Below are 9,848 nucleotides of genomic sequence, written 5' to 3' on the forward strand. Positions count from 1 at the left end.
TTTAGTGACATAACATTCAGGCACCCAGCCTTAATTGTTACTCCTTACATTTCTAATAGGTCTTGGAAATCAATGCAGTTCTGAATGTACGGTACCAGGGCTTTCACGTCAGTAAATGGAGTTCCTGGCCTTGAAGACTCTGATATACTCAGCAAGAACCCGGACATGTTTTGATCTCCCTAACCTGGCCTCACGAGCTATATAGTTGATGCCTTCTGATGCACTATAATGTACTCAGCACCATCACATAGCAAGCTTCAGTGCACGTATTTCGGGCCCTGTAATGAAAGCAGTTCTGGATCTGTGCCCAAATATTGTTGGGTAACAACACAATATGATAAATTCTGACAGTGTGACCAGTAAACCCACCCTTTCTGATCACAGTACTGCAGCGACTTTGAACTAAATGTACAGCAGGAGGGGGGGTTCACCACATGTACCAGATGAAGAAGGGCAGATGAGCTACTTCAGGGCCCTTGTTATGAATGCTGTATACACTTAGGTTCAGTCCGCTACTCCTTGTGCCAGCATCACCCAGCTCCAATGAAGGTTCATGCAGAACGAAGACTATAACCTCTCAAGACCCCCTTGTACTAGGAACTGAAGTATACAAGCAGTGAGGCCCCAGGCAAGCTACTCCGTGGACAACAGACAAGAGCAGCTTTTGGGAGCCCTCTAAACCCCTGCACCAGCCTGATGTCCTGCTGCTCCAGCCCTGAGTGGCTCTGGCCTGGCACAGAGATGAGGGTGTTATTTTCTTTGCACCCAGAGCCTGACCCAGCATTAAACCCAAGGAGCCAGGTTCGCACTAACGATTTTTCCACTTCAGGACATGGTGTCTTCCACCTGACCCCTCATACCTGTATGATTTGACCCCTGGTACTTAGCACTTCTTCAGCGCTGACCCCTTGAGCAGAAACTAAACAGCCCATGTCCTTGCATACAGATTCATAACCACAAGAAGGGCTCCTCATTGCAGAGCCCCATAAACATGTAGGCACATTAAAACATTTTCTTTAAGGTATGGTGCTTAAGGCTCCTGCACAAGCCATCCCCAGCAGCTGCCAATGAAGACTGAGCAGTGCTCTGGGTGCTTGAACTATTGTGCCAGTCTCTCTCCAACCCAACCTTGCCCTCATAAGTATTGTGCAAGATGCACCAGGCACTTAAAATCCTGGGCCCATCCTCCTGGGCTGCTGCCAGCATCACAACAAGTACACGCTGCCTAGGCTCCAGCTGCTTGAAGGCGCATTCAATCGCCATCCTGCAGCTGCTTAGATAAACCATTCTTTTATGCTATCAAGGTACACAGCAGGTGGCTTCCAAAGTCACAGGCAACGGTGGGTAGGCAGGGCTCTGGAGTATCAGCACATGGAGGCTCACACTGTTTCTGTCTGCTCGGTAGGCAAAGCTCCCTGTCCTAGTCAGGGAAAAGGAGCAGGAATTGATGAATCTTCTTGTACCACACACTTTTCCAGCTACCCAGCATTATTGTTGGTGAATCTCCCATAGTTGGCAAGCAGGGGAAAATCAGGAGGAAAAAATGTTTCCTGTTTGTTTTTTTTGAGGCTGCCCAGTTATTTCTCCACGGTTTTGTAACAGCAGCAAGGAATGGGAATGTGCCTTCCACCTCTCCCTCCAATGCAGCTGCTAAATGACACACAACACCTTCTGTATCAGTGGTTCTCAGCCTCACTGGACATGAGGCACCCTCCAAAACTTCTGTCAATTGAGTGGCACCTCATTTCAAAAGCTAATTTATATGTTACAGCGCTCACCTCCTTGCAGAGGGACTGGGCACTGGGGGTAGGGGATCAGTAGGCAGGGACAAGCCTGAGCCTGCGCTTACCTGCTTATCTCCTCGCACCTCAAAGCACCCTGGTTAAGAATTGTTCTTCTATAGGGGATGGTACCTTTTACAGTGGGGCATGCCTCACATGACAGTAACAGATCTGTCCACGCTTACAGATGGCTACTGCCACAGACAAGCCTCATCTGGATCATCTCCCTATTCACCTTTGGGACTACCTCTGCACACTGTTCCAGCACAGTGGCCTCTCTCATCTCCGAGTTCTCCAACCACTGCTGGGCAATCCATATCTGCAGCAGTCTTCTCCCACAAGCTCACGTCTGTTTCCTGAATCTAAAACTGGCGGTTCACAGATCAGACGATGGCCACAGAGCAACCCACCCTTGTCTGTCACCGGCTATCCTTGCCTTTGGTGGCTCACTGTCATCACGCGAGATAACAGCGCAGGGGTTCATTAACCACAGCATGGTGCGGCAGGACAGTCTACACTTCAGCCTGTGGGTGCTACTCCTGCTGCAACAGCCTGACAGCTAAGGACCTGCACTGAATTAGACACTTAGCAGCAAGAAGGCACATGCATTACCACAGTCTGAGATCGCCGAGATGGATGCAGGCCAAGACGGGATGCGTCCACACCACTGCCCTTCTACTTTCAAAATGGCTCTGTATCCCTTCAGGAAGAGGTCACCAAGCAAACCTCAGATGCTTTTCCCTTTTGCAACTGAGCCACTGCAGCTGCGTTTGAAGCCTTTTGGGAACCCTTCTCCCAGTGTCCCACTGTGCACCGTGGCAGGCATCCCCACTGCACAGACTGCTCTGGCAAGTCACATCCCTGTCCAGGATCTCATTTGTAGCAACTGAACACAGCCTGGGGCTTGCGCCAGACTGCTGCACTGCAGCGTGTTGCAGGTTGATGCCATGAATTTCACCTCCTGCCGCCTCCCGGTTCACATGCCCACAACCCTGCAGTCCAAGCACGCTGCTACCTTAGAAAGGACCCAAAGGCATTTTCAGGTTTTCAAAAAGTTACGTATAAAAATTGAGCCGTTTAAAGGCAGTGCTGCTAAAGAACAATGAGAATAAACACCACTGACCAGTTCCCCAGGTGACACGGGACTGTCAGATTAGGTGACTACCCTTTTCTTTGCTGTATTTTTGATGTCCATGCCAGTAGTGATCAAATATTGTTACTATGGCAATGGATGGATTCAAAATGACTTGCTTTCTGGCCAAGTCTTAGCTGGCTGAGGGCCATGGCACAACCTACCAACACAGTTTGCACTAATTGGTATGTTTCTGGGAGTCTCAGTGAAGAGGCCATGGATTGAATGAGTCACAGGAACCGACCTCATCCCCAGACGCAATCCTTCTGACTAACGGGAAAAATACATGAGCAGGGTCAAAGAGGAAAAACTTGCAGGGCTGTTGTTTGTGCTTTTTCTGTTGTCTGAAGAGAGTAATTCTGCCTTTAGGGATGACACTTCTCACCAGCACTGCAATCATTAAAGCTGCTACTGCCACTGTGAGCCACCCAGCTAAATAAATGCCCCAGGCTGCCACTGAATAGAATCCAGCACAGGCAGAAGTTCCAAAGCTGCAGCCTCAACCTTCCCCCAGCTCCAGCTTACCCAGGTCTCCACTGAGCAGGGCCTCTGCCAGAGGTGGATTGCGTTCTTTCAGCAGGGACAGCTCATGAGGATTGGCAAGCAACATGTCACGCAATAGTGCTGGATTGTCCAAGCCCTGAGGGAAGGAAGGTGCTTCAGGTGGTGACGAGCGCAGATGCTGTGCTGGTTGCTGAGGCTGCTGAGTTGACATTCCAGGTACTGCAATGCTGCTGAAGTCTATCCTGGGCAGACCTTAGGGAAAAACCGGTTAACAACGCTGTGAACACTTTGTGTTTTCAACTCAGCAGCTCAAACCTGTGGAGTGGTGGTGCTGAACACGTGCATGTTTGAACAGGTCCTTTAAATTGCAATTCCTGTCTGAAGACTCCACCACGTCACCATCACATTCAGGTTAGCGGGTTAGGAATACTAACACATATTTATATAAAAAATGAGCCGTTCTTTCATCTGGCCCATTTTCTTGAGCACACGTAGCCCTTTGGACTTATTTTTTCCATAAGATCTCTATACCCCACTCTGATTCGCAGAGGGCTTGTAAGGCTGAACTCAGCCTCTACAAGACGCTTTGAATTTCTCAAATAAAAGACATCAGTCTCCCAGCTAAGGTGCCAAATTCTTTAGAGTCTTAGGTATATCCTTTTATAAAAGGACAAAATCATGATGGGGATCGCTAGTCTTGGTAATTGGGAGGGAGGGGGCATGGGGTGGGGAAGGGAAAGGTTGGAATAGTGGTAACTCAGTTGCATGCTGTAGGGTTTGAGGAATCTCTGGACAATCCGCTGCATCACATCACTGGGTCCATTCAGTTCCTCTGAGTATTTGTCACAACGTACATGCAGAACATGAATCGTAACAGCCTTTTTTGTGCGTCCGAGCAGCATAGACTGCGCATTATCACACCATTATGTAGAATGGGAGGACTGCAGGAAGCCTTATGAAAATGGAGATGCGTTCAAAGCAGCTGCTTTTTTGAACGTATTCTTTTGGTCGCTCCCTTCCCCCCACAAAAACCCAGCAAAATCAGTTAGTCTTTCCCTTGGATTAGAACACTGTAAAACAGCAAATAAGTTTAGCAATCAAAGAAAAAAAAACACCCTAAAAGCAGAACTATTTTGCCTGATAAAGAACAGATGGAAGTTAGGATGCGTGGTGAATGTTCATCAAGCACCGAGACAGTGAAACGAAGTGCACTGAGCACAACAGCGCTGTCATTGTACATTAGTACGCTAAATACGAAACTTGGAGCACTCATTTTCTGCCCAAAGCATATTTTTACCGCCCACTTACTAATTCCTGGAAGGATGGCTTTACATTTAACATTAACAGACTCTCTTTTTGGTATTAATGCAACAACAAAGTTAAAATATGTCAGTAGATAAAACGCCCAGATGATTAAGAGTCACCACTTACAGGTACCAATTTAGCGGAGCTGTGGATAGAGGGACAAGAACCATTAGTCTGAGTTAGTCTGACAAGTTTCTCACCTGGAAAATGGCCAGGAGGCCGTGGCTCTACATTTTCCTTCTGTCGTAAAATCACCACATCCCCATCTTTCAAGCCGTATGAGGCCAATGATCTGTGGTTGTCAGTTAAAGGCCTTTCTGCATAGACAATCTATACATGGGAAAAAGCAATGAAATAAAGAAAACTTATATACAATAGAAGGCAGATAAAGCAAAATCCTAAATAATGGCTTTATGTAGAGACATGAATTTTGCTTCACTCTAAATTTCAAGATGGATCCAGAAGAATTACTGGTAGGAGTGCGATTCCTATCAACGATACAGGCAGTTGTACAGCTAGTGCCCTACGTACCAGACAGGGATCCCGACAGTAAGTGCTTACAGCACCACAGAGAATTAGGTTGCCAGAAAACCCCCATGGTTTCACAGCATGCAGCATTTCTGAGAAGGGCTGATCAAGGAATACGAGAGCTGAAAATGTACACGAGAAGCCTTGGATAGCGCCCAGTGTTCTGCACGCTCTCCACACAGCCATGGTCTGCCTGCTTCCCAAACGGTGATCTCGCTTCCTAGGTCATGCCATCAAGCATTTACCTTTATACATTTCCAGGTCTGTGTTTAACGCTGGACGGAACAGGAAAAGAAACAGAAAAGAGTGTCACTGGTATTTTGCTTGCACCCTTTGACACGTAGTCATAATTTTCCAGAATAACTTGTTTAAAAAAAAATTGCCATTGACTTAGATCGGTGTTCAGCAGTTTCTGGTCTACTTCATCAACAGAACAGCAATACGTGGCCTAGGACCACTGGGATTTCAGCTCCTAAGGAATTGCTCAATTAAAACATACTATTTGCCTGAGTTCTACTTTAACCACAATCCTAAAAGGCCAGCAGTTCTTACTGGAGGTGGTTCCTTCAAAATCCCAGAAAGTCCATTTCTTTTCAGAACACTAAACCTGTCTGGCCCATGCTAACACTGAAATAGCAGTCTGAAGAGCTGAAAGGGTTGATGGATTAAGTACCACCATTTGGTTTTTAGTGCAATCCCAGCTGAAGTCAAAAATGAAGAAACCTTGGAGGTCTACACCTAGTCCTACTGGGCACGTGTTCAAATTTCACAATTACCACGTGCTTTAGCAAGACTGAGTTTCTGCTCCTGAGAAGCCCAGGACTGGATCGACAGGTTTGCTGCAGGTGAAGACCAGCAGCTGTGCGCTGGCAGAGTTGTACCAGAGAGCTTCTCCAGAAACTGCCTACCTGCAGCTAACCAGCACTATCACAAATAAGACAGATCTGCTGCAAAATACAATTCGCAGACACTTCCCAAGCCATTATGTCTGCAAACGTTTTCTGAGATGCCAGAACCCCACTAACTCTCTCTAGTGATGGAGAGTACCATCATCAGCTCCTGAGCTCTGTCAAAACAAGCAAAGATGACAAGATCATAAAATAAGCTTTGTTCATTTATCTGACATGCATGGTTTAGCTTTGGTAATTAGCAGTCTTTCACAGCATCCCACCAACTGTTCAGTCCCACATTTTATAAATGTAGCAAACAACTACACGCTAATGTGAACGAAGGTAACTCGCCAGTATGTAGAATTTAAAATACACCTCTGCATTTTCAGACGGCCTTTGCCATGGGTCTCTGGACTGTTTTGGGGAGCAGTGGTTCCAACAGCCACTCCACCTTCCCTTCCCGGCGGGCTCAGAGACTGTGAGAGGGGCAGGGACTTCAACCACCCTTCAATCCCTTCCACTAACCTGAGAACTGCTAACCCAAGTGCACCAGCCCAATCCAGCATGTGGGACCACCGGCATGCAGCTTCCCGCAGGTCCAAAAGCTTAGCGGCAGAGCCATGGTGACATTAACTGCAGCCAGGCTCCAAGAGCTGCAGAAATTAACACTGCCATCACCCCCTCCCCCCGCCAAATTTCCAGGCGCATGGGGGGCTTCACAGGCCAGATGACTTGGCTTTGCAGGCTGAATTCAGCCTGCATGCTGTGCTTTGAGCACGCACCGCAGTCATAGGCAATCCCAAGATTAAAGCAAAGGTCTCACTCAGTCCAGCTGCCTTTTTTGCTGCGCAAGTGGAAGGTCTTCACTAATGCAATGAATTTGATTTATTTAGTCAATCTCCTCCTTTCCATTGGGATACCTGCCCCTCAACAGAACACCCCTAACCCAGGGTCCTTCTTCATAAATCCAGCTGGAAGCCTGAGAAACCTGCAGAGACTCATCTCAACTCTGAAACAGGAGATCCAGCATTCTTAGGAAAAGTCGGCCCTACGAATATCAAGAGCAACAGAGCTCAGATTTTACCCATTGTCTTTCCCCCGCAGATGAGGCACTGGAGTGACCGCTTGTCAAAACAGGGCAGTTCTTAACAGAGCTGGTCAGACTAACACCCAGTCTGACCCACATGGAGTCAGCTGGGTGACCAAACAACTTAAGGCAGGTCTTGATACAGGGCTACAGAGAAATAGCTGCAGGCAGAGCCTGACCCCAAGCAACTGGCTGTCATGCCACAAGGATCTGCTTCAGTTTCTCCAACATGAGGCATCATGCCCATGAACACAGAGTACCTATACCTTCACCTCTTTGGCAGGCACTGATTTAAGAGGTGAGAGTGCCTGGAAGTGTCCTAAGAGACCACGGTGTTGATGCCAGATACAAAACCGTAGCAGGAACAGTGTTCAGCAGAAATCCAGCACCAGATCTGGCTGGTCTAGGGATCTTGGGGCCAGCACAAAGGGCTCCAAATTTGATAAAACACATCAAGATTTTTAAAGTTAAAATGCTTATTTACATGTGGCTAATTCTTTACCTTCAACCCTTTTTATAATCTTAAGTACAAAAACAACTTGGTTCATTTCTTTGATTAAATGCTCTACTCCTAGAATTTCAAATTTTACAGAGTTTTTTCCTGCTACAAAGTTAACACTGAAAATCTTTATCTATGCAGGAAGAGACAAGTTCAAGGGCCTAGACTCTCAAAACACAAAACTGATGAGCACAACGAAGCCCACGTTGTACTTGCAACACCTAACACGATGAACGACCCCAACCCACGATAAATGAAATTCTCATTGTTAACACTGATACTATCTTGTCATAAAATAAAACATTCGATCCCAGAGACCTCAGGGACACTTACTTTGAGAGGGGTCATGATGTCAGACCACTGGGTCTGGGGACCTCAATACCTCTTATGCCGGGCACAGAACCAGTTGGGTAAGCGGCTCGCAAGAATCAACAGCATCAAGTCCTTGGCATCACTTTGTTTTACTTTGGTGGATAAGGGAGCTCTCCAGTAACGGGGTACCAGACCTCTGGCACTGGATTTAGTCAGCATAATAAAGCCAGAGATCTCCGTGACCTCTATACCAGGCGCACAACTACAATGGTGAGCAGATCTCCAACATCAAAATTAGATTTATAGACTGGCCTCGTGTTTGAGCCTGAAGAGCTTTCCCTATTAACGGGTAGAGGGCACGCTGCTTGCCTTTGTACGTCTGGAGGATGCCCACGCTGCACAAGGAGCTGCCTCTTTTTCATTCCTCACAAGAACAACTGACTGACAGACTTTCTGCTATAAATAAAAAGCCCCAAAATGCAAGAAAAAAAACACAGCAGCAAAAAGGGAAGTGAGGAGGACACAGCATGTGACGCGAGCTCACTGCATGTTCAGCAGCAACGTGAAACCGGTGGTGGCGAGCACTCCCGCTTTTAATCTCCCTTCCAGGGATGCGAGGAGAAGGAAGTGGACCCACGGGCAATGCACACAGTACGGTCACCCTGATGACACAAAGAATAATCAAAGGCTGCTCAAAGAAGAGTATGGAAGCTCTTTGTTCACTATTAACTCTCAAAACAGACACAGGAGAGGCCACCAAGTGTACAAATCTGGGGATGTTAAGATGAACTACTGCTAACATATTCTGGCTCATACTGCAGACCTGCACCATATCCAAAGCAATCAAAAGAGCTGTGATTAAGATGATACAGGACAGATACAAGATTAGAAACTAATGGGAGACTTCTGTCCTACTAAATACACGATTGGCAGCATCAATCTGTATCATATTCCACTGGCCGCCTGTGTCCACTTTTACCCGGCGAGCTATACTTATCCAGAACACATCGGTACGTTCCCCATCTGCAAAGCAGAAACGTAACAACAGGCTCTTAGTTATACCACTAAGCCTTGTTTGTGGGGGGCAGATTCCCAAATGCAGCATCTCATATAACTAAACACATCACACTCAGTTTGAATTCAGTAATGCTGCTGACAGGGGAAAAAAACCCAAGCTCTGAATAGACCTGACCTGCACGCATACAGCTTAAATGACGGACACTTTGTGCGGACATTCGGGGAGATGCAACATAACTCATTTTTAAAGAGATCTAACCTGCCTTCTTGCTTTGATGGGATCGTGAAACTTTCTGCCTTAATAGCTCAAAGGGCAAATTAAGCATGTAGCAGCTGCTCTGCTCTCCTCCTTTGCAGTCAAAATAACAGAAGTGTGACTAAATAAAATTAGCTTCTCTAGCTTGTAACGTATTAAAGATGCAAATTCTGTAAGGCAGCTAAACTGTAAATGGAAAACTCCCCCGAAGGCAGTCAGCGACCGCAATCCACCCTCCAGCATTATGAAAAGCTCTGGTTTGGCCAAGAACGTCCTGGAGCAGACTTCTCAATACACTAGGGAATCCTGAAGCCACTTTTTGGCTGGTTATGTGAAAACAGTGACAAGAATCTTCCTTTAAACAGAACAAACAGAGTTATTAACTCCACCCAACAAAGCTGAAACATCTGTTAGCGACCCATTTCCATCACAAGTGTCTCACACTAGGAGCACTCCATCTTGCTGGATACCAGTGTTTCACTGCAATCTAACTATTTTCTAACCTACAAGAGGATTCATTAGATCAGTAGTTCACAG

General features: G+C 46.7%; 1 protein-coding gene across 3 annotated transcripts in view; it reads right to left on the bottom strand.

Moving 5' to 3' along the window:
• Positions 1 to 9,848, bottom strand: part of LOC109293853 (protein DDI1 homolog 2) — a 48,581-nt gene that overhangs the window by 23,932 nt on the left and 14,801 nt on the right. For all 3 annotated transcript variants that reach the window (XM_019511991.1, XM_019511994.1, XM_019511993.1), the window contains exons 2-3: positions 4,923 to 5,052; positions 3,439 to 3,669 (exon numbers count right to left, since the gene is read on the bottom strand). In XM_019511991.1, the coding sequence (XP_019367536.1) occupies positions 3,439 to 3,669; positions 4,923 to 5,052 (361 nt within the window). The remainder of the gene's footprint in view (positions 1 to 3,438; positions 3,670 to 4,922; positions 5,053 to 9,848) is intronic.

This window comes from Gavialis gangeticus, unplaced genomic scaffold (genome assembly GCF_001723915.1).
Source record: "Gavialis gangeticus isolate Ggan-Ray unplaced genomic scaffold, GavGan_comp1, whole genome shotgun sequence".
Taxonomy (NCBI): Eukaryota; Metazoa; Chordata; order Crocodylia; family Gavialidae; genus Gavialis; species Gavialis gangeticus.